This window comes from Panthera tigris, chromosome C2, assembly GCF_018350195.1.
Source record: "Panthera tigris isolate Pti1 chromosome C2, P.tigris_Pti1_mat1.1, whole genome shotgun sequence".
Classification (NCBI taxonomy): domain Eukaryota; kingdom Metazoa; phylum Chordata; class Mammalia; order Carnivora; family Felidae; genus Panthera; species Panthera tigris.
The window spans coordinates 15,910,095-15,935,635 of NC_056668.1; the positions used below are offsets into that span (position 1 = coordinate 15,910,095).

The following is a 25,541-nucleotide window of genomic DNA, read 5'->3' on the forward strand; positions in this document are numbered from 1 at the left end:
TTTCCTTTACCTCACGGAGTGTAGTTTTAATAGCTACGTTAGAGTTCATGTCTGATAATAACATCTGTTCTTCTTGGGATTGATCTCAGTTACTGTCTTAGGAAATGGGATCACATTTTCCTGACTTCATATTTTAGTAATTTTAGATCATATCCTGTTCATAGACACTTGGCCTGTACTCTGAAAGTTATGTTTTAGAGACTGGATTGTTTTATATTGCTCCCAAGGGTGTTGATATTTTTGTGTTGGTAGACCGTTAACTTGGATAGACTCTAACTGCAAACTGTCATGCCTGCTGCGGACAGCATCTCAGATCTCAGCTCAGTTCTTTCCGCCTTAGCTTCGAACTGCTTTCGCTTTACCCTGTGCATGGTTCAAGAGTCAACTATAGTTGTTTTAGACCATAAACACAGAAATGTGGGGGTTCCCTTCGCTCCCTCCTAGAGTTCCTGCCACTCTCTTGCCACGTTGGTTACCCTGGGCTCTTCTTTCTGGTTCTTCCAGTTCCTCCAAGGAGGCTTTTTATTGGAGTTGTAGCTGTCCCTGTGCCTCTGCGGTGGTGACCGAAACCACCTTCCAGGCACAGCTGCACAGAATGCAAGCTCTGTTTGTGTGGATTGCTTACTCCATATTTTGATTTCCCATATTTTGATTTGTCTTCAGTTGTTTTTTGCATTTTATTCCCAGAACCTATGGTTGTTCTTGGTAAGAAGATCAGTGTATCAGTCTTTTTACTCAATATTCTTTTGCTCACTTACCTATTTATTTATTTATCTCTTTTGCCCATTTTAAAATTGAGTTTTTGGTTTTTATTTTTGAGTTATGAATGTGCTTTACTTATTGTGGATATAAGTATTTTGTCAGATAAAGAATCATGAATGTTTTCTTTTAGTCTGTGGCTAAACTTTTCATTTTGTTAATGGTTTTTAGAGAGTAGGTTTTTAATCTTTATGAAGTCCGGTTTGTCAATTTTTTATGGTTCTTGCTTTTGATTTCTTATCTTTAATCTTTGCTTACCTCAAGTTTGCAAAGATTTTCTCTACTCTAGAAGTTTTATAGTTTAGGTTCATTTAAAATTAATTTTTGTGTATGATGTAGTGGTAAGAGTCAAATTAATTTTTTTTTCATAGAAGTATCCCATTTGTTGAAAGATTGTCTTTTCCTTACTCTGGCACCTTTGTCAAAATTCAGTTGACCTTATATCTTGGATTTAAATTTTAGACTGTTTATTCTGTTCCATTTATTTATATGTTTATCCTTACACCAATACCATATTCTCTTAGTTATTATTTTTTTATAATAAGTCTAGAAACCATCCAACTTTGTTCTTCTTCCAAAATTTTTAGGCTGTGTTAGGCCCTTTTCATCTCAGAGTACTATTTTTATAATATGTTCCATCCTGAACGTGTTTATGGTTTTGTTGCTATTGTGACAGTCACTATGTTTTTTAATTACATTTTTTTGTTTCTACTGGTAGATGTATACTATGCTTTTGTATGTAAATTGTATATTCAGCAACTCTCCCAAACTCTTGTTCTGATAGTGTTTACATCTTTTTGAATATTTTTTATAGCCTGTTATTTTGCTATGATTATAGCTACATGTTTGAGTTACTTTCCAATTCTTTTTATTTTTTCCTTATCTGTGTGTGAATTAGGTCATCCACTACCATGTTGAGGGAGGTGGTGATAGCTGGCATCCTTTTCTTGTTCCTGACTTTAATGGAAATAGTTGTAAACTCTTATGTTTTGATTATGATGCTTGCTGTAGATTTCATAAAGTTTAAGATTGCTTTTCTATTTTTAGTTTGCTGAGTATTTTTGTCATAAAATAATGATGAAATTTTCTTGATTGCCTTTCTCATATGTTTAAATGATCATATTATTTTCCAGCCTAGTCATGCTATGTGTTTATCTTTTTAAATACACTGCTAACATCATTTGGTAATATTTTATATAAAATATGCAGAAATAAAGTACTTTGTGGGGTTAAATATATGTGTATGTGTATTTTTTTTAATCCCAGAAAACATTATTATTGTATTCTCAATCTTCATTTAGATTTATCTTCATATTTGTTGCTTTATTTGCTCATTATTCTTTTTTCCATCTCTTACCTTCCCTCTGGAATCATCTACTTTCAATACAGAAGGCGTCTTTGAATTTCTTTTTGTGTTGGTCTGCTGATGATGGTCTTTTTTTCTCTATCAGAAGATGTTTTTATTTCACTCTTTTTTTTTTTAAAGATTTTTTTTTTTTTTTTTTTTAAGTAATCTCTACATGCATCGTGGGGCTCAAACTACAACCCCAAGATCAAGGGTCTCATGCTCTGCTGACTTAGGCAGCCAGGCATTCCTTCACTCTCATTCTTGAAATAGATTTTTACTGGGTACAGGATTGAATATTGGCAGTTAATTTATTTTTGAAGATATTCCACTGTATTCTGATTTACATTGTCGTTGAAGTCATCTTTCAGTCTTACTGTCCTTCCTTTGAAGGTAGTTTGTCTTTTTCTTCTGCTACTTTTATGGTTTACTCTTTGTTCTTGTGGGAGTTTTGTTGTTGTGTTGTTTTGTTTTGTTTTGTTTTTTGCAGTTGCACCATTCTGTGTCTTAGTGTGGATTTCTTTTTATGTATCTTGCTTGGGATTTGTTGGAGTTCCTGAATTTGTAGAATGGTGTATTTCACTGGCTCTACAAAATGCTCAGCTATTAACCTTTTCAGATATTTCCTTTGCTTCGTTCTCTCTTCTCTCCCTTTGGGATTCTGTTTAAATATATGTTAAACCTTCTTTATCTTGTCTCTTACACTATCCTTGGTGTTTTTTACCTTTTTTTGTCTTTCTGTGCTTCTTGGTGGATAATTTCTTTTGTACTTTCAGTTCACTTTCTCTGCTCTTAAACTGAAAATTGAATTTTAATCTATCATCTGTCTTTCTGCCTGTTTTTAGGAATAGGAATTGTGCTTCGTACTTTTTCACATCTGTGCTTTTTCTAAGATCCTTTTCCTTTCAGATTTCTATAAACTTGTATTTCTTTAAATATAATAAGAACTGTTGATAAGGAATTTGTAACTGATAAACCCTAAGATTTAAAGTCTCAGATCTCTGTGTCATCTTTTGTTTCTGCTGATAGTGACTCATGGTTTCTTAGTTTTTCTTTGGCTGTATTTAACTTGGTGTGGCCTAGTATATTAATAGGAATAATATGAGGCCCAGGTGAACGCCTTGCCATTAGAGAGGATTTGTATTTGCTTCAGCCAGAGAAATCGAAAGTTGAATTCTTTCTGCCTTCACTTTTATGTGGTAATTCCTAATGTCCTTTCAGCCATTTGATACCCTATGGAAGATTTAAAGATATTTTTTCTAGCCCTTTTAGTTTTACTAATGGGAGGGTTAGTATGCATAACCTAACAGCTATTAAATTAAAAATCTTATCATAGCTCTACTAGGCTTTAATTTAATCCAGCTTTTCATTTTTTGTTTTAGATCCGCTCAGCTTATTTTGAGTTAGTTTCTGCTTTGTGCCAGCGTATTCCACAGTTGATGAAAGATGAAGCATCCAAAGTGAGCCCATCTGTTCTACTTAGCATTGATGACAGTGACCCCATTGTATGCCCGGCTCTCTGGGAAGCTGTACTTTATACACTTACAACTATTGAGGTGCGTAAGAAAGGTAACATTTAGTACATTTGAGATACTTGTCTTAATTTGTATTTTAGAAGCCTTAGATATGATGTGAGACAGAGCCTATCAGATGATAATACCTAAAACTTACTGGAAAATGCTTTCTTGGAAATAAAATACTTAATCCAAAACTTGGTATAAATCTTAAACTGACCATAAAGTTAGCATAGAGTTTTTGTTTTACTTTCAGTTTAGCCAGCCAGTATCAATTATTCTTTAAACTTTATGTAGTCCAGTGAAGTCAGTTTATCTGATTCTTATATTTAAGATTAGATATTAGTGTCCTTTTTGGAAAGCAGCTTTTATATAAATCTTTTAAGTTAAATAATTATTTCTGATCAATGTTGTCCTCGCTATGTGGGGTACATGATTACCATATGTAATAAGTTTCTTAAAATTTCCGAGTTTAGTTTTCAGTGGTGGTGAGAGATTTTATCCTCTTTAGGTAGAATACTTGATATTTACTTTTGACAGCCTGTGTGTGTCTAAATTGGGAGAAGTATTTTATGATCTCTAATTATTCTTACCATCTTTTCTTTGGTTAGGACTGTTGGCTTCATGTAAATGCAAAAAAAAGTGTGTTTCCAAAGCTGTCAGCTGTGGTTCGTGAAGGCGGTCGGGGTCTGGCTACCATCATATATCCTTATCTTTTGCCATTTATCAGCAAACTCCCTCAGTCCATTACAGATCCAAAGTTGGATTTCTTCAAAAATTTCCTCACCTCTGTAGTTGTAGGGTAAGGAGTTTCAATTCTTGATCTTTTTTTTTTTTTTAAAATTTTTTTTTTTTTTCAACGTTTTTTATTTATTTTTGGGACAGAGAGAGACAGAGCATGAACGGGGGAGGGGCAGAGAGAGAGGGAGACACAGAATCGGAAACCGGCTCCAGGCTCCGAGCCATCAGCCCAGAGCCTGACGCGGGGCTCGAACTCACGGACCGCGAGATCGTGACCTGGCTGAAGTCGGACGCTTAACCGACTGCGCCACCCAGGCGCCCCTCAATTCTTGATCTTTAGAGCAGAAGAGATTTTTCTTGGTTTCACAAATGGGTAAAATGACATACTCATTATGGTCTTTCTTATTTAAATTTCTCCAAATTGTTTTGTTGTTCATTAAACACTTTCAATTAAACTTTTCATAGAATTTCAATTGAGATTTTTTTCTTGGGTACTTTCAAGGCTTCAGTGGTCATACACAACAGAAAGTGCAATGACTATCGTAAGGGCCTTAGATTGAAATAGACTTTTTTTTATATGAGCATTTTTTGGTATGTTGATAAATACAAATGTCCAAATGGTAAAAATGAACCAGTGAAGAGTTTAAAACTTCCATAAGCTTAAATATGATAGCTATTTAAAGTCACAATTAAAAAAAATTATTTCAGTGTATTTGTTGAACTTAATAAAAGACATTCGCTTTTATTAATGCTTACAGAACTGTTTTTTCCTACACTATTAGCTTTATTTGGTTAAGTCGTCTCTTTGAAATTTGCAGATGGACTTGTTCCTGACTAAAAAATAAATATGTATTATCTTTTTTTGACACCTATTTGAAAATGTGCTTTTTTCCACACCTTTCCAAGTTCCTTGTGTTCTTAGTTTTTAGTTTAAGAATTTTGTTTTAAAAAATCCTCTTCTTTTGGTGTGATGCCTTTTCCATGTGTTTATTTTGGTGTTTCTGAGTTGCTTATTGTTTTGTGAAAGAGTAAGCTGTAGTTGTTTATTATTTCTTAGGCTGTCAACAGAGAGAATCAAAACCAGCTTTTCAGAGTGCTCAGCAGTAATATCAGCTTTTTTTGAATGCTTACGTTTTATAATGCAGCAAAACTTAGGTGAGGAAGAGATTGAAGAGATGCTCATCAGTGATCAGGTATTTATAATGTAGAAATCATCATGCCCTTGCACACTGACTGCAAAGTATCAAGCTCATTGTATCTTGTTGCCGTTTTTAAATTAGGCTTTATAAAAATTTCATTTTTATAATTTACAAATTGAGTAATGTGTACTTCCAACCATACAAATAAAAATTCTGTACTGTTGTTGCTAGAATAATACCATAATGCCTGAGTACTAATTAGTCTCTGGATGTGCAAGCCTTAACTTTTATAGAGTCGCAACACAAAACATAATTTTGAAGATGCTATTTGTGATCTTTTTTTGTTGTTGTTGTTTTTATTTTATTTTTGAGAGAGACAGAGCGCGAGTGGGGGAGGGGCGGAGAGAGAGGGAGACACAGAATCCAAAGCAGGCTCCAGGCTCTGAGCTGTCAGCACAGAGCCTGACATGGGGCTTACACCCACAAACCATGAGGTCATGACCTGAGCCGAAGTCGGATGCTTAACCAACTGAACCACCCAGGCACCCCATTTGTGATCTTTTATATTAAGTATAAATTACGCAGTAATCATCTTGCTACTTCTAAAATATTCAACTACATTTATTTTTTGTGTGTGAACAATTGTGCTTGGTTTTTAGAACCAGTGATGAGAGCGAGTTCTGGAATATGGTTCCTTATGTTAGGAAATTAATGAAATCATATAAGCCTAGATCCTAGTTTATGTCTCAGTTAACTTATCTTTGTAATTTAAGGAAAAGAATTCCGAATTCTGTGGGTTCTTTCACACTGGTTTAGAAAAAAGTAAAAAATTTGATTAAGTTCAGAAAATGCAAAGAAAACTATTATTTGTTAATGATCAATAATCTTGGTTAACTATATCATAAAAAGCAATTTAGGGGAATGCAGTGAAATCATTAACTTCTTTGTATGATATGAAAATGATCTTCAAGTTAACTCTTCAGAGTTTTGGGAGGGAACATCCATGTTTTTCAGTTATTAAATGTGGAACTTTATAATGTTTTACAAATACTTTGTTTAAATTTTATTTCCCCTGAAAACTGAACTTTTATATTTCTGCCTTCTCTTTTAGTTGATTCCTTTTATTGATGCAGTTCTCAAAGACCCAAGATTGCAAGATGGGCAGCTCTTTAACCATTTAGCAGAAACCTTAAGTTCCTGGGAAGCCAAAGCAGATGTGGAAAAAGATGATAAAATAGCTCACAGTTTGGACAAAGTACTACTGAATTTTTGGGAAAGACTGTCAGAGATCTGTGTGGAGAAAATCAATGAGCCAGAAGCTGATGTGAAATCCGTGTCAGGTGTTTCTAACCTGTTACAGGTCCTTCAGAAGCCGAAGAGCTCACTGAAGTCAAATAAAAAAAAAGTTGGTAAGGTTAGATTTGCTGACGAGCTGCCTGAAAGTAATAAAGAGAACGAAAAATGTGTCTCCTCCGAAGGCGAAAACAGTGAAGGCTCTGAATTAATGACTGAACTTTCTCTCTCTCATAATTGTTCAGACCTTGTATCGCCACTAAGGAAGAAACCTTTGGAAGACTTGGTCTGTAAACTAGCAGCGATGAGTATTAATTATGTCAATGAGCAAAAGTCAGAGCAACATCTAAAGTTTCTTTCTACTCTGCTCAGCTCTTTCTCTTCAACCCAAGTATTTAAAATGCTACTAGGTGATGAAAAACAGAGTATTGTCAAAGCCAAACCTCTTGAAATAGCCAGACTTGTAGAAAAAAATCCTGCTGTACAGTTTTTATACCAGAAACTGATAGGTTGGCTAAATGAAGATCAATGGAAGGATGCTGGTTTCTTGGTGGACATTTTGTACAGTGCCCTCTGTTGCTGTGACAATAATATGGAAAGAAAGTATGTCTTGGATGATCTCATTGAGGTATTATTGTTGTATATCTCTTTAAACTATAGTGGCTTACATCGCTACACTAATTATAAGTAAGTAGAATGAGACCTGCATGGAGGTTATTCTTGAGTCGTTTCTTGACTGTTTAAAGAAGAGCAGTATATTCTTTCCAATTTTAGTCTGTGTGCTGACAAAGTAAGCACAGGCAAGCAGTATATTCTTGATTGTGATGGGGAAATGTGTGAGGCTTATGGGTAGGTGTTGAGTAAGTATGGTGAGGTGACAAATGCTCGGCAATGAAAGGCTAAGTATTTTAGTCCATACTTTTTTTTTTTTTCAATTTACATCCAAGTTAATTAGCATATGGTGCAATGATTCGGGAGTAGATTCCAGTGATTCATCCCCTATGTATAATATCCATTGCTCATCCCAACAAGTGTCCTCCTTAATGCCCCTTACCCATTTAGCCCATCTCCCCACCTACCACCCCTCCAGCAACCTTCAGTTTGTTCTCTGTGTTTAAGTCTCTTGTGTTTTGTCTCCCTCATTTAAAAAAAAATTTTTTTTTTTAGCATTTATTTATTATTGAGAGACAGAGAGACACAGAGCATGAACAGGGGAGGGGTGGAGAGAGGGGGAGACACAGAATCTGAAGTAGGCTCCAGGCTCTGAGCTGTCAGCACAGAGCCCGACGCAGGGCTCGAACCCACAAACTGCGATATCATGACCTGAACTGAAGTTGGTCGCTTAACCAACTGAGCCACCCAGGCGCCCCTTCTCTCCCTCATTTTTATGTTATTTTTGCTTCCCTTCCCTTATGTTTATCTGTTTTGTATCTTGAATCCCTCATATGAGTGAGGTCACATATTTGTTTTTCTCCGACTGACTCATTTCACTTAGCATAATACCTTCTAGTTCCATCCACGTAGTTGCAAATGGCAACATTTCATTCTTCTTGATTGCCAAGTAATACTCCATTGTATTGTAATGTATACACACACACACACACACACACTGCATCTTCTTTATGTATTCATCCATTGATGGACATTTGGGCTCTTTCCATACTTTGGCTATTGTCGATAGTGTTGCTATAAACATTGGGGTGCATGTGTCCCTTCGAAACAGCACACCTGTATCCCGTGGATAAATACCTAGTAGTGCAATTGCTGGATCATAGGGTAGTTCTATTTTTGATTTTTTTGAGGAACCTCCATACTGTTTTCCAGACTGGCTGCACCAGTTTGCATTCCCACCAGCAGTGCAAAAGAGATCCTCTTTCTCCACATCCTTGCCAACATCTGTTATTGCCCAACTTGTTAATTTTAGCCATTCTGACTGGTATGAGGTAGTATCTCATTGTGGTTTTAATTTATATTTCCTTGATGATGAGTAATATTGAGTATCTTTTCATGTGTCTGTTAGTCGTCTGGATGTCGTCTTTGGAGAAGTATCTATTCATGTCTTTTGCCCATTTCTTCACTGGATTGTTTTTTGGGTGTTGAGTTTGATAAGTTCTTTATACATTTTGGATAGTAACCCTTTATCAGATATGTCATTTGCAAATATCTTCTCCCATTCTGTCAGTTGCCTTTTAGTTTTGCTGATTGTTTCCTTTGCTGTGCAGAAGCTTTTTATTTTGATAAGGTCCCAATAGTTCATCTTAGTCTATACTTTAAAAAAAAAATTTTTTTTAACGTTTATTTATTTTTGAGACAGAGAGAGACAGAGCATGAATGGGGGAGGGGCAGAGAGAGAGGGAGACACAGAATCGGAAGCAGGCTCCAGGCTCTGAGCCATCAGCCCAGAGCCCGACGTGGGGCTCGAACTCACGGACCGTGAGATCGTGACCTGAGCTGAAGTCGGACGCTTAACTGACTGAGCCACCCAGGCGCCCTAGTCTATACTTTTAAAAGCTGGAGTAGCTAGAAATGTTTTAGCCTTTTTTGTGATTACATAATGACTTCATTCCTTCTAAAAATTTATTTCTAACTCTTTTTTCTCTTTCAGGGGAATCTGAAATGGAATTCTATTCTTCAGGTCATTGAAAAGGTATCTTAGGGATTTTTTTTCCTTTTCCTCCTTTTTTTGCATTTATGAGTACAGAGAAGTTAAAACTAGTCATATTCACATGCTGGTATGTGGTCAAGTGTCTGTGTTAGAGAACTTCTTTATTATTGTAACTTTCTTCCCATAACCTGGGAAGGCTTTAGGCTTAGGTGTTTACCTTTCTGTAGTATTATTTTTCTGGTTAGGAATATCAGCAAAGACTGAAAAGGCTCTGGTAAATCCAGTATCTTCCTGGGAAGGTAACAACAGGAGAACTAAATATTTGGTTATCTTTAAATTAAGACTACAGGTTTCTACTCTTATCCTAGTTATTTTTTCTTCTATAGAAGTAGATTGAGAGGTTTTAGCTTTGGCTCGAACACCTCAGAAATTAAATTTGTCCTGCTTTGGAATACTATACAGGCAAATTAAAATCTTTCAGACTTTGATTGCCACTTGACTAAATAAGAAAATTAGTGATGAAAATAATGAAAAGAAATCAAGGAACATAAGCAATTTAGAAGTTTTAAAGTATTTTTTCCCCAATGAAGATGTAAGTGATGTAACACTTTTCAACCATAGAAATGGGGGGATTTTTTTGCACTGTTAAGTTACCTAAAATTCTTTTTTAGCATTTTTTATTATTTTTAAAATTCACATACACAGATAACTCCTTAATTTACAAGTTTCTTTTTAAATTATGGTAAAAGTCCATAGCAAAATGTACCATCTTAACTCTTTCTGAGTTTACAGTTCAGTAGTGTTAAGTATATTCTCATTGTGAACTAGTCTCCAGAATTTATCTTGCAAAACTGAAACTCTGTGCCCGCTGAACAGTGACTCCCTATTTCCCTCAATAGTTTATTTTTACAAAATAAATACAGAATATTAATTTACTGTTTTTCAATGAGAAATAGAACATATGAAGTACAGCATTTATATTAGTTTACCCAGTACCTTCTCTCTCTATAGGCAGGTTACATGAAAAGCCAAATTATCAGAAATCTACTTGGTAAGTCTAGAATTAGAGCAAAGGGAGTTAGTAATTTGATAAGAGAAGACTGATACCCATTTGCAACTTAGGAATGTGCCTGCTGGTTAGCTCAAATACTCCTAACCTTTGGGAAGACTATTTTCTTCCTGGGCAGTATTTAGAAGTTCATGGCCAGTGTTTGCCTCCTGTACTTCCATGACTAACTGATGTCTCCATCCCCTTAAAGCTGGTGAGGTTCTTTCTATGGATATGTTAAAATGAGTATTGTACATCATATCTTTCTAATTTGAGAGACATTTTACTCAAAAGTTTATTTCCTAGATTCAATAAAATAAATGGGTTTTATTTAGTAAACTGTGTTAGGAAAACCATATTATAGCCATCTAAACTCCAGATTTCTTTGTTTTTATGCAACTTTATACTTTATGATCAGAGTCATAAACTCAGCTTCTTTAAAAACAACCTGCATTTTGTAATCAGAAAAGGACGTTAGTGGTTTTCTAGGTTAATCTTCATTTTTAAAATAGGAAATAGTCCCAAATTGGTTAAGAGATTTGTCCAGGATCATAAAGCCAGAAGATTGGCAAAGCTTGGGCTAAAATAAAAGCCCAGGTTACCTACAGTTTTTTAATAAAGGACAAACAGTTTTTAGGCACTACCCAATCCGCACTTGGTTTTTTGGTTTTTTTTTCCAGATTGCTTTGAAATGAACCAAGTTGCAAATTCCTTTCTTATCAGCCCTTAAAGCAAAAGAAGCTCTGGGAACATGGATCAGCATGCTTTTGGGGGTGGATTTACAGTTTTTTGTGTTTTGTTTTTTTTTTCTTGCTTCCCCACCCCATGAAAATAAACCAGTTGCTGTTAGCTATCTGGCCCCAGTTACTATTGCAGAGAATTTGGGGAAATATGTCCCATTGTTCATATTGAAGTATTTACCACTATTAAATATTAATTGTTCTTTAATTTTAGTAAAATTAATGAACAAAAATTTAATACATAGAACATTTTAAAATCTGTCTTCAAAGTTCATCCGTTCGTTATTCATTGAACATATCTGCAGTGTTGATAGCAGGTATCAAAGAAGTAAGACAGTCTCTGCTCTCAAGGAACTTACAATCTCATTGGAAACAAGACATACACAGATGAAACATTATAAATAATAATAAAATCCAGTAAGTGCTGTAGAAATTCAGAGAAAAGCAGTTATGAGTTTGGGCTTGAGTGGATGGGGGAGCCTTCATAAAGCAGGTTGGCTTTGTAATGATTCTCAGAGAATGGATGGGATTTTGATAAAGAAGAGAGAGAATATTTATGGTTGGGAAAATAGCCTGAAAAAACGCCTGAAAATGTATGTAAGCAAGGCTTAGTGGGGAACAGGACAATATCAGCCGCCTTAGAACTTGAGGAGGAGTGGGGGCTAGTGTTGGGGTCATGATGATGAAGGGAGGTAATATGGTACAAGTAGTATAGGCAGATATGCTTTTTGATCTTGAAAATTTTTGCTTTAATTTTATGGTTTTAGGCATGTTCTAGTTCAGATAAACATGCTTTAGTAACTCCTTGGCTAAAAGGAGATATCCTTGGAGAGAAATTGGTAACCCTGGCAGATCATCTTTGTCATAAAGACTTGGAATCCACAGTATCTTCTGATTCTTACTTCTCGGAGAGATGGGCTCTTCTAAGCTTGGTATTATCCCAACATGTTAAAAATGGTAAGCAAAAATAGGGCTTTTGTTTTTTAGTAGGCAATAAAGTCTTCACTTTTGGAAGGGATTCCATGTTACAAAGTCTGTATGTTATTGGTTGAGAATAACAAGACTTAATTCATGCAGCTATTTTAATTTTGTAATATTTAAGCACCCTAAATATTTAAGCCTTGTAGCATGACTTGGAAGACATTTTAATATTTTTAAAAAGTTTTACATTTTAAAGGGTTTTGAGTTTAGCAAAGTTATTCACTAATTGTATAGACCATTGTGCTTTTTTTTATTATTTTTTTAACTTAATGTAAAACTGCTCTTTTACATGAGAGCTTTTATATGTGAGAGATCAGATTGATTTGTTGATACAATTTTCTTTTGTCTAATACATAATTTTTTTTTTAAACACATGGAAAGACTTAAGTGGTTGTTAACCCAAAGTAAGATTTTAAAAAATACGCTGTTAATATTTTTTAATTTTTTGTTTGTGTGAACTTTTTTTCTCTAGATTACTTGATTGGAGAAGTATATGTTGAAAGAATTATTGTTAAACTTCATGAAACTTTATCCAAAGTAAAGGAATTGTCAGAAGCTGAAAATAATGATTCATCAGTGTCTTTTATCTGTGATGTGGCCTATAACTATTTCAGCTCAGCAAAAGGATGCTTGCTAATGCCATCCTCTGAAGACTTATTATTAACTCTCTTTCAGTTATGTGCTCAGAACAAAGAAAAAACACATTTGCCAGGTAATAGCCTACTGCTCAAATGTTTTGTTGGGAATCTCCGGCTCTGACCTTCATAGTGTAAGTGCCCAGGCTTTATTAATTGAATCATAATGTACTTGAAAGTTGAAAGCATTTTGAGTAGAGGGCTACAAATCTTAAACACTTTCAGCTTTAGAAACCAAGTCAAAGGTATATGTAGACCTTATGTCTAAATTCTTTCTTGATATCAAAGAAATAGTTTTGGAAGGGGCTATGGTAGATGAGTTAGAATCTTAGCCCTTTCACTTAGGAACTGTTGTTTGGCAAGTTGTTTAATTTCTTGATGCTCCAGTTTCCACATTCATAAAGGAGGGTATATTAATATGTCCTTCTCTTATTCACTCTTGGTATATATCAAAATAAAACTGAAATTGCCTTTGTAAGGACTATATTGCCTTATATGTTGAGACTTAATTATGAAAGGCATTTTAAAAAACACTAGTATTGATAGAGAGCCCTCCTCCCCAACCCTTTCTTTCATACTACTCTGTTCGGAAAAGTTGTAATATTTTTCACATCTCTAAAAGGACAATGCTCTTGTAAATAAGAGTAGAAAAGAGCTAACTTTAAAAATCTTAACATGTTTACATTTGTATAGCATGAGCTAGTTTGTATTATTGCATATTTATGACATAGTTATTTTGTTCTGGCAATTAAATGGTAATTTTATATTTTCCATTTTTAACGGTACTTTAAAAATCTCAGGTCTGCATTGAGCTATTTCATACATTTTGTACTGGTTATAGTTGCTTCGCAGGGATTACAAATTACTGTTGACATCTTGATTTTAGACTTTCTTGTCTGTAAACTGAAAAATACTTGGCTCTCTGGTGTGAATTTATTGACCCACCAAACTGGCAGTACATGTAGACAGAGTACCTTCCTATGTTTGTCTGCTCTGTGGCTGAAGAACCAAGTTCAGTCTTCATCTTTGGATATCAAAAGGTAACTTTTTTTGTACTCATTTGCACAGTATCTCTTCAATACCTGATCACTGTCTTTAAATTACAGCCTGTCTATGAAAAATGATTTGTTACGTAAGAAATCTACGGGACTCTAAGAGAAGACCCAGACAAAAATATTTTTCCAAAAGGAATTTGTTTTAATGATCATCAATTTAAACTCAATTCAAGAATGATTTGTTATATCTGCTGGACTCCTAATTTATGCTGGTGACGTGATCGTAGTGCTATACTGTGTCTTGTGAGCTGGTATGGATTATAACCATAACCTCCCATGACTACCACACATCGTGGTTATTCTTCATTGTTTAATTTTGGGGCTCTGGTAGCCTCTGTTTTAAGATGTTGAATTGCAAATATATTTCACACCACATACCTAAATCCATTTATAAAAGTGAAAACGAAGAGAATGCATCCAGAGACTTTTAGGGTTGGGTCATATCTTTTTCTGATCATCATGGCTTCTCCCCCCATATAATGAGGTAGTTGTGTTTCTGAAATACCTTTTCCAAAATAGGTCAAGTTCCCTTCATTCTGGTACAGAAGCAGCACTCAATTTCAAACTATAAATGTTGTATTAAATCCCCAATTTGATGGTGTGTATGTCAGATACAGGGTAAAGGACTTGCTTAGTTTCATTTTTAGTGGTCTTTTTGTTCAGGTAAAGTGTTCCCTGCCATAGTATTTAGTGTGTACCAGAGTGCTCAAGTTAGTCATAGCATAACCATGATTGTCACATTGTTTGCATTATTTTCAGTCTTCAAGTCGTCTTGTGTGCTGTTGATGACTTGCTAAATATGCTTCTAGAAAGTGAAGATACTAATCTTCTGGGAGTTTACATTGAAAGTGTAATGCCAAGCAACAGTGAATGGGAAAAGATGAGACAGTCTCTTCCAATGCAGGTATGTTTGAGATTGGACAGTGCTTATCTCGTTCTGAAGTTTGGACTTCATGCAAGCTTAAACATTTTAATTTTATTCTGGAGAAGGGAAAAAATTGAACAAAATGAATATCTTTTGTTTTATCCTTGGGAGAAAAAAAGGTAAATGAAACGAGTATCTTGCTTTGCCTTTACGTCTCTGAATGCTCACATATTGGATGTTTGTTGTTTGTGAGACACTGGCAGTTGCCACGGTACGAGGTGAATTAGATCTAGTTCTGTCCTGAAGGACTCTTAAAGAAATACACATGTTGATAATTTCCTGAAGCAAAACCCAAACTTCTAGGCTTCTGTGATTTTATTGATAAACTAGTAATAACTTCATTTTTGAAGTTATTCTAATAACATTGTGAAGATTGATAACTTCATTTTTGTTCCCTGTCTTACTTGCAGAGATAGTAAATAATTTAGAATATCTAATGATTTTGTATATAATTGAATGTATTCTTTTTACAGTGGTTGCATAGACCTCTTTTAGAAGGAAGATTGAGTTTGAATTATGAGTGTTTCAAAACAGATTTTAAAGAACAAGAGGCAAAGAAACTTCCCAGCCATTTGTGTACTTCAGCATTATTGAGCAAAATGATATTAGTTGCACTGAAAAAGGAAATAGTCTTAGAAAATAATGAGCTTGAGAAAATAAGTAAGTATATATGAGCATTCAGATATAATAGCATTGTTTTGAAATAATTTGTATTAAGTATAATTTTGAAATAATTTTGATTCCTCTGCAATTTAAATCTTTAAAAAATCAAGAATCTTCCATTCCTATTAACTATTGTAGTGATGAGAAACTTGAGGTTACTTAAATGACGAATGGTAAATTGCAAATCGGATGAAAACATACTGAAATTTTCTATAATCTTGTTAGCTGTAGAGCAGAATTTGTTATAAGATCACTTACTTAAGCTGGCGAGACATCAGTACTAGGTCCTATGGCACATAATCCTAAAGAAAATGGTTGAGTTTAGTGTTTCATCATGGATTGTGATTTAAACCACGATACCTTCGTGTTGATAGGGATACATAGGTATGTATGTAGATATATATTTTTTTCCTGGCAAGTGGAGGTTCAAATGTTGAATCCCGTGGGGATGTAGGACTTAAAATTCCCCCATTCCAGGAAATGGTGTAGAATTGTAAGTAGCAGTGTGACCTAAACAAAATGGTGTTAAGGGTAGAAGTTTTGCATAATTTCTCCGTCAGTCTTGTTTGTAAAACTTCAGCTGTAGCATAGTTACTAGAGGAAAATATATGCCCTGTGGAAGAAAGCTGGAATACTTCTTGATTTGCCAACTCCACATGCAGTAAAGGGCAAGGAGATTAGCCTGCAGTTGCAATAGTGTGTTTTTGTGGCGTGTGTTACTAATTACAAACTGACAACATTATGTATTTAAGCTTCTTATCAACCCTGTCAGATATTATTACTATGGTTTTTGTTACCTGGTTTTCTTAGCTTGACTTGATTAGAGGTACTTAGCTTGTAAGGGATAGGATTAGATTTTTGAACCAGGTCTCAAGTCTTCTGACTCCAAAGTCCATAAATGGCTTTATAAAACAGAGTTGTGATAATTGTGTGTTAAAACCTATGATGTGCTAGGTTTTCTGAGAGATTCTTGGTCATTTAATTCTCACAGCAGTCCCTGAGCTAGATTTTAGTACTCTAATTGCTAACTATGCACACAGCTCAATTTGAGTCCAGACCAGTCTTTCACCGAGATCCATGCCCTGTTTACTATATCATGGTGTTTCCCATTTCTTAACACATTGGCTTGAACTTCTCATCTCAGGTCTTGGGGCCCTTAGTTGTTTGTCCTGTGTGTAACTTGTTACCACCTGTGGCAAAAAGAGTAGGAAATTCTTCCATTATCTCTGGTAACTTAGGCCTGTCACACTGTTCACTGATTAGAAAAGGGACCAAATAAGATTTGGGAGAAGAGTGGCATTTTGTATCAGACAAATGTCCTCAGTTTTCGTTATCACTGAACATCTCAAAGCAGATTTGGAAATCAGTTCACAAATATTTTGAGACTGGCAGGCGTAGCAGTATTTGAAAATGGGACGGTGAAATGAAAATGATCAAAAGGTTCCTTCACAGAGTCCACTTGATAATGTGTTGTCCATTCTGTAGTTGCAGAGCTGCTCTATTCACTGCAGTGGTATGAAGAATTAGACAATCCCCCTATTTTTCTAACTGGATTTTGTGAAATGCTTCAAAAGATGAATATTACATATGATAACTTATGTGGACTTGGTAATACCTCTGGCCTTTTACAGCTGCTATTTAACAGGTAAGAATCCCTTTCAGCTTCCGTTTTTATATGATTGTTTTACTGGCTTTTGCCTTTGTTTCTGTAAAATGTGAAGCTCACTTCACGCTAATCTTTCAGAGGGTTGATTTAAATTAAACCCAGTTCTTAATAATAAGTACTTTGTGGATTCTGAGTACTTGATTTATTCATCTAGGGAGATATTTGAACTTTGCCTGTGTTCTTAAATCCATAAATTACATTGAGGAATGGGGCAGATGACAATGAAAGAAATAGAAGCCTTGTAGAAGTTGTTTTGTCATCTGTGATCCATCCTTCCCGCTACTCTCAAACCTTATACTTTGCATGTTGTTACAGATATGTCTTAAGATTATAAACACAAAACCTTCCCCTTAATTGACGGGAGTTTATTGAAGTTACCGTGTTGAACTGCCTCTCTTTGTTTTTCACTTGGCTGTGATGTTTTGAATATGCTTTGCCTTATCAGAGGTCCCAGGCTGAGCCTTTCTCTGCAGTCTCCATCTACATACTCTAGGACACTCAGAACTTTCCCCCAGTAGATATGAATACCTCCTTGGTTCTTCAACATTAACCAGGCTCGGTGTCCTCTGGGATATGTCCTTTTTCCGGCTACCATCTCTGATCCTCAAACCTGCTCTCCTCTATTAGGATTTGAAGGGCTTTGGGATGAGAGCTCAGTACCAGTTGTAAAGGAGTGTTGGAAAGCTAGGCTCCCAGTCTTTTCAGTAATGGCAGCTGTTTGGGGGCAAAAGCCCTGGGTGAATTGATACCCTCACAAGGTGATTGATTTAATTCCGTAAAAGGAATCCAGATAAATGGTAAAAATTGTAAACACTTTGAAAATGGATTTTTTTTTCTTTTTTTAGATCCATGGAAAATGGCACCCTTTGGTCTCTTATTATTGCTAAGTTGATCCTTTCCCGAAGTGTTTCATCTGATGAAGTAAAACGGCATTATAGGAGAAAAGAAGGGTATTCTGATTTAAAATGTTTATACTTTGTAATTTGCTGTATTTGGTCACTTTGGCAAGCCCAACTAATGAATAATCTCTATATCAGTCAAGGAAACAAGGTTTAAGAAATGCGGAAATTCAAGGAAATGATATTAAAGACTTTAAAACAATTTAAATTATTTTAGGTTTGGGACACACCTTCTCATATAAGCATTTTAAACTTTATAATATTTTGTTGTGGAATTTTGTACTTGGTTTAAAAAGTTAGCATTTTGTTAACTTGCTCTCTTTTCCCCAGAAATCTTTTTGGTAGAAATCTTTCTTTTACCTCTCCCTAATATCCTTCTTCTGTTACTTTATTTGCTGTTTGGAAGTGATAGGGAAAGTTACTTATCCTTTGCTTTAGTAAGGATCATCCTATTGAAATATATTCTAGAAATGCAATAAATGTGTTCTTAAGACAAAGAAATAGATTGTGGGGTTGGGCATACTAGAGTTCTAGAGTTGGTCATATTAAGAGAGGGTGAACCTCAAATTAAACATTTAGTTGAAATTTACCAAGAGGCATTTTGAATTTACTGGTTTACCAAGAAGAATTCTGAAATGATATGTATATGATCTTGTACACTAAAATCATGAAATAAATTTCAATTTTTTCTTATTTAAAAATTTCTTAAACTTGTTATTTTAAGGTAGTTATAGATTTACAAGCAATTGTAAGAACTAATATAAAGAGATTCCATATACCCTTCATTGAGTTTCCCTCAGTGGTACTGTTTTGCATAACTTTAATACAGTTTTACAATAAGAAAATGGCATCAATACAATCCACTGACCAAGTCTACATGTACTTATTTGTGTGTGCGTTCTGTGTAGATCCCATGTGTGACGCCACCTCAGACCAATAGACAGAACAGTGTTACCACAGGGACCTCTTGTGTTACCCTTTCACAGCCAGGCCACCTTTCTTTTTCCCATTCTCATCTCTTGCAACCAGTAATCTGTTCTTTTTATCATTTAGTTAAGTTATATAAATGGAATCATGCAGCATATGATCTTTCGATATTAGCTTTTTTATTCAGCATAATTTAATTTTTCTGATTATGAAAGTAACAGGGAATTAACTGGAGACATATTAGAACTAATTACTAATATGGATATATATACTTGGCAGAAAAATCAGAAACTTTCTTATTCAGTAGTAATAATTAAAAATGTCATGGGAAAAAAGATTCTATTCACAATGACAACAAAACTATACCTAGAAATAAATTGAACAACAAAAATGCAATTATGAAATTTTAGTAAAGATTACAAAAAAGGTAGGAAGCTAAATTGTAAAAATGGTTGTATCAATCTGTAATTGCAATGCAATCTCAATAAAAATTCCAGCAATATATTTTGAAAAACTTGACAAACTGCTCTAAACACAGTATTCATTTGAAGGAAAAAATGCTCAAGAATAGGTAGGAAATTTCTGAAAGATAAAAGTGAAAAGGAATTGTCTTACCAATACAATAATTAAGCAGTATTAAATTGGTGAATAGACAAATCAGTGGATCAAGACACAGAATCCAGAAACTGAGCCATACATATTTGGGAATTTAGTTTTTGATGTAGGTGGCCTTTCAAATCAGTGAGGTGAGTGGGGTGCCTGGGTGGCTCAGTTGGTTAAGCATCCAACTTTGGCTCAGGTCATGATCTCGCTGTTCGTGGCTTCAAGCCCCACGTCGGACTCTGTGCTGATAGCCCAGAGCCTGGAGACTGCTTCGGATTCTGTGTCTTCTTCTCTCTCTGCCTGTCCCTCACTCGTGCTCTGTCTCTGTCTCAAATAAATAAATAAATAAATAAATAAATAAATAAATAAATAAATAAAACCCACAAATCGGTGAGGTGAGTGAATATTAGATGATGTTAGGAAAATTGGATATGTTTGAAAAAAATAGTGAGGTGCCTCTCTCTTACATTATACACAAGACTGAAGTCCAAATGAAAGCTAAATGTAAAGAGCAGACCTATAAAAGTATCAAAGGAAATTAAGAAGCTCTGTATAATCTCGATATGGGGAAGATCTTAAGCAAAGCACAAAAACCCAGAATCTATAAAAGAAGTGATTTTGTAAAAGTGAAAACTTCTGGCAACCCACGAGCCCATCAACAGATGAATGGATAAACAAAAATATGGTATATACATACAATGGAATATTATTTAGCCTTGAAAAGGAAGGAAATTCTGGCACATGATACAACAGGGATAAACCATGAGGACATTATGCTAAATAGAATAAGCCAATCATAAATGACAGATATTATATGGTCCACTTCTGGGAGATACCTAAGGTAGTCAAATTCAGAGAGACAGAAAGTAGAATGGTGGTTGCCAGGGCCTGAGGTGAGAGGAAATGAGGAGTTCTTGTTTCATAGGTAGTTTTTTTGTTTTCTGTTGTTGTTGTTGTTTTAAGATTTTATTTTTAAGCAATCTCAGAACCTGGTGTGGGGCTTGAACTCACAACCCCCAAGATCAAGAGTTGCATGCTGTATAGACTGAGCCAGCCAAGTGCCCCTCATGGGTAGAGTTTCAATTTGGTGAAAGGAAAAGACTTCTGGAGATTGGTTGCACAGCAGGTGGAATGTACTTACCACTACTGAACTGTACACTTAGAAATAGTTCATTTGGGGGGTTGCCTGGATGGTTTAGTCAGTTAAACGTCTGACTCTTAGTTTTAGCTCAGGTCATCATCTCACGGTTTGTGAATTGAGCTCTACGTTGGCCTTTGTGCTGACAGCACAGAGCCTGCTTGGGATTCTCTCTCTCCCTCCTCTGTGCCCCTCTCCTGCTTATTTTCTGTCTCTCTCTCTCTCTCTTAAAATAAATGAACAGTAAAAAAAATGTTTTTAATAAATAAAAATTAGAAACATGTAAAAAAGAGAAGCAGTAAAAAATATCCACAATCTCATCATTAAGAATCAGCAGCTGTCAATCTCTTTTCATAGTTTCTTTTTTTTTTCCTATACAGTTATTTTATATAGTGGAGTTATTAGTCTTCTTGAATATTTTGAAGAGCAGGAATTTTCTGAAATAACTGCATATTTAGGATAAATATAATTCATACTTTTCCTTTAAACAGGTTTTTCCCACTAACGGAAGGCAATATGCATACCATTCAAAGTCTCTGTCCATTTTTGTCAAAAGAAGACAAGAAAGAATTCATTGCTCAATGTATACCTCCCCTTTTGGCCTGGACTAAGGAAGATCTTTGCAGTACTAATGGTTAGTGCCTGATAATAAATATTTCTTTAATTATTGCTTAATATCTAAATCCAGATCTAGCAGAGGTAAATTGAATTATAGCTGATTTATTCCTACTTTATACTTTGCTACATAACACGTTGACAGTCAGTAGTATGGGTGTCTTTGGGGAGTGGCTGTTACCACTTTGCAGTACAGAAATGCTACAGCCTTAGGGAAGACTAAAACCACAGGTATCAACAAAAACCCACCAGTGTCCTCTAATTATTTCCATGTATAGCATTTTTAGCTATGCTTAATTTCAATTTCTCCCTAGTCAACCACTGATTGAACATATAAAGGTAACAGACAGAATAGCTTTCGTTGTATTTTAAACCTTTTTGGACACTCTGTACTCTATTAGTTAGTTTATTAATTTAATAAACATTTACCGAACATGGCTCTGTGGCAGTTCCTTTTGTGGAAAGGACAGACATAAAGTTATATCGTGATAACCAATGTATCAGAAAAATGGCCTGTGTGTCAAAGCAGCAGAAAACAAGTTTCTCCGCTCTGCTTTGCAGCATCAGTGGCGATTTCACAAAGAGAAAAATATAAGTGATGAAGGATAGTTTTTCATGTGGATATAATTGGGGATGGGCATTTCAGGTACACAGAAACAAAAAAGTGTTGAGAGTTGAGTTTGGCTGGCATTTCAGGAAGAAGGCTGGGGACAAATGGTGTTAGGATGTACAAGAAGCTGAATTTTGAGAAAATAGTAGGGAAAAGGCCTAACATTGTAGGTTAAGGAGTTTGGACTTTAAGAGGTAGGCACTAAGGAGCTGTTGGCTCAAATTAGGTAGGAGAGTAGTAAGACTATCTCATTAGAAAGATTATTGTAAGGGGTTCCTGGGTGGCTCAGTTGGTTAAGCATCTGACTTCAGCTCAGGTGATGATCCTGTGGTTCATGGGTTCGAGCCCTGCGTTGGGCTCTGTGCTGACGGCTCAGAGCCTGGAGCCTGCTCCAGATTCTGTGATTCCCTCTCTCTCTGCCCCTCCCCCACTTGCACTCTGTCTCTCTCTCTCTCAAAAATAAACATTAAAAAAAAAGAAAATTATTTTGAGGGGTACCTGGGTGGCTCAGTTGGTTAAGCATTCAACTCTTGATATCGACTCAGGTGATGATCTCAGGGTCATGAGATTGAGCCCCACGTTGGACTCGGTACTGAGCATGGAGCCTGCTTGGGATATTCTCATTCTCTCTCTCTCTCTCTCTCTCTCTCTCTCTCTCTCTCTCTCTCTCTCTCTTATTCAAAAAAAATTATTTTGATAACTGTGAAAGGTGGATATGAGGGAAGTGAGATTTGGGTTATAAGACAGAAACTGTTGGAATAGACTTAATGAGAAATAAACAGTTTAAATCAAGGTATAGATGGAAGAGAGGATTTGGAAATGAAAGAGATTAAGGAAATAGAATTGGCATGGCTCTGTGATTCTATATCTTAATTGGATAGAAGGAAATACCATTAGGCCTCACAGAAAACCTTTGTTGTTGTTTTTTAAACCGTGCATGAGAGAACCTTTAAAGGAGACTTGAAGGTTGGGAGGAAGATAGGGCAGGGGTATACAGGGAGCCAGTGTTAAAATTTGAAAACATTAGATTACGGTGACTATGGAATAATACTCCAATGGAGATTGTCTGTTGACTTGATGGAAATACTCCTTTCAAAGGCCACGTCATATAGGTGGTAGTCTAATTTATAAATAAGAATGAGCTTGTCTGGGGAGAGTGAAGAGTGAGAAGAATATCAAGGGAACACCGGTACGTAAATATAAGGGGTGTATGGGTGGATGGAGACTTAAGAATAAGGGCCACAGATAAAGAGAAGCAGAGAAGTTTTAGGTAGTATTCATCACCCTTGTTAAATGCCACAGAGGTTCAAATAAAATTCAGGACTGAAAAGTGTCCATTAGCTTTGGCATTACGGGAATGAAGAATGGTGAGAAAATAGAGCCAGATAGTTCTAAGTGTTCGGTGAAAAGGGATGTAGAAAGAAGGTGAGAACTGGAGGCGAATTCAAGGTCAGAGGGAAAACAGGTGTAGAGTAGGAGGAATAGAAAATAGAGACAGAGTCATTGATGATAGTTCCCACTGAGGAGATGAGAGGGATGGGATCTAGTTAGAAGATGCTGACCTTGTGTAGGTGGAGTGACTTTCTTCTGAGAGAAGTTAAGGAGAAATGTGGGGGCGGGGGGCAGATGTGAATAAAGAAAACATAGGGAACTTCATGTGTTCCTTACTTAGCTTTATGTCTCTTTGGGCTCAGTCATTTGATGAGTGGAAGCTGGATTGCAGATTTTAAGAAGGTAATGAAAGTTTGAAGTAGTGGATGAAGAATATGCCTATCGACAAACATTTGTCAAAAAGAATTACTTTATGGCACCTAGGGCCAGCTGATGTCAAAAACAAATTTTTAGGGTAGTAAGCTTTATAGTTGCGTTTGCTTAAGGCTGGGATTTGCAGTGGTGGAACAGGGGATGCAGTTGGACAGGCTGTGTGGAGAGGAGAAGAAATACCTAATGGGAGTGCAGGTGGTTTCTCCCGCACAGGTTATAACTAACTGAATGATGGCACAGGGGAAGCAGGGGCAGGAGACAGGGCTGAGTGTCACACAGACCACGAGGTGCCTAGCTGTGTGGAAGCCCTTGAGGAGGAAGAATGTTTTTGAGATTTGACAACTGGGTTTGCTCTTTCAGCCAAAGTAATGACACAGAATTAGCTAATGTACTTTTCACTATTTAGTTATTAGAAAATCCATTGTTTCTGATTATACTTGAGCTGCCTATTCTATTTTGCCAGGAAGATTAAAAAAAAAAAATTCTTCCTCTGCCTTTAAAGGAGGATTAAATACATTATACATTTTTCCCGCTTTTCTTCCTTGGTTCCCTTTTACCTACAGGATAAAAACCTAAGTCCTTAGTTTGGCCTGTTGAACATTTTACAGTCTTAGGGCAACTGATCTCCAGTTTTACCTCTTTTTGCTTTCATCCTGGACCCTCGCCATGCTGAAAACTTGTGGTTTCTTTAAAAAAAATTTTTTTTAACGTTTATTCATTTTTGAGAGACGGAGAGAGACAGAGCATGAGCGGGGAAGGGGCAGAGAGAGGGAGACACAGAATCTGAAACAGGCTCCAGGCTCTGAGCTGTCAGCACAGAGCCCACCGCAGGGCTCGAACTCACAAACTGCGAGATCATGACCTGAGCTGAAGTCAGACGCTCAACTGACTGAGCCACCCAGGTGCCCCAAAACTTGTGATTTTTTTTAACATTTTATACTTTTTTTTCAGTTTTATTGAAAAATTATTGATGTACATAATTGTGTAAATTTAAGATGCACAACATGATGGTTTGATTTACATATATTGTGAAATGATTACCTTGGTAGGTTCAGGTCACATCCATTTTCTCAGATATAATAAAAAGAAAAGAAAGGAAAAGAATTTCCTTCTTGTGATGAGAACTCTTAGGATTAACTTTTACCAACTTTCCTATATATCATATAACATGTTGTACATTACATCCCTAGTACTTCTTTATCGCATAACTGGAAATTTGTAACTTTACAACATCTTTCCTCCAAGCCCCCTCTCCTCTGATCTTCCACCTCTGTTAACCACAGTCTGATCTCTTTTTCTATGAGTTTGGGTTTGGTTTGATTCCACTTATGAGTGAGATTATATAGTATTTGTCTTTGACTTATTTCACTTTAGCATAATGTCTTCAGGGTTCATTCATGTTGTCACAAATGGCAGGATGTCCTCTTTTTTTTGTGACCGAATAGTTTTCCATTCTATATATATCTACCACAACTTCTTTTCCACTTCATCCATTGGTGGACACTTGGGTTGTTTCCATGTCTTGGCTATTGTAAATAATACTGCTGTGAACATGGGGGTGCAGGTATCTTTTGGAGTTAGCATTTTTGTTTCCTTTGGATATATGATGACCTTTGAATAATGTGGGTTTGAATTGTGTGGGTCCATTTATATACACGTTTTTTTCAATAAATACAATACTAGAAATGTATTTCCCTTATGCTTTTCTTGACATTTTCTTTTCTCTAGCCTTACCATAAGAATATAGTTAATACAAATAGCATGTAAGATATGTGTTAATTGTCAATGTTATTGGTAAGGCTTCCAGTCAACAGTAGTAGTTAAGTTTTTGGGGAGTCAGCAGTTATATGCAGATTTTCAAGAGCATGGGGTGGGG

General features: G+C 35.7%; 1 protein-coding gene across 2 annotated transcripts in view; it reads left to right on the forward strand.

The window, feature by feature from the left end:
- The window catches only part of LTN1 (listerin E3 ubiquitin protein ligase 1), a 62,018-nt gene that overhangs the window by 13,907 nt on the left and 22,570 nt on the right, over nucleotides 1-25,541 (forward strand). For both annotated transcript variants that reach the window (XM_007075036.3, XM_042998597.1), the window contains exons 7-19: nucleotides 3,487-3,660; nucleotides 4,230-4,420; nucleotides 5,417-5,552; nucleotides 6,610-7,419; nucleotides 9,397-9,438; nucleotides 11,952-12,141; nucleotides 12,638-12,877; nucleotides 13,687-13,840; nucleotides 14,615-14,759; nucleotides 15,254-15,440; nucleotides 16,929-17,088; nucleotides 17,955-18,059; nucleotides 21,168-21,310. In XM_007075036.3, coding sequence (XP_007075098.1) covers nucleotides 3,487-3,660; nucleotides 4,230-4,420; nucleotides 5,417-5,552; nucleotides 6,610-7,419; nucleotides 9,397-9,438; nucleotides 11,952-12,141; nucleotides 12,638-12,877; nucleotides 13,687-13,840; nucleotides 14,615-14,759; nucleotides 15,254-15,440; nucleotides 16,929-17,088; nucleotides 17,955-18,059; nucleotides 21,168-21,310 — 2,677 coding nt within the window. The remainder of the gene's footprint in view (nucleotides 1-3,486; nucleotides 3,661-4,229; nucleotides 4,421-5,416; nucleotides 5,553-6,609; nucleotides 7,420-9,396; nucleotides 9,439-11,951; nucleotides 12,142-12,637; nucleotides 12,878-13,686; nucleotides 13,841-14,614; nucleotides 14,760-15,253; nucleotides 15,441-16,928; nucleotides 17,089-17,954; nucleotides 18,060-21,167; nucleotides 21,311-25,541) is intronic.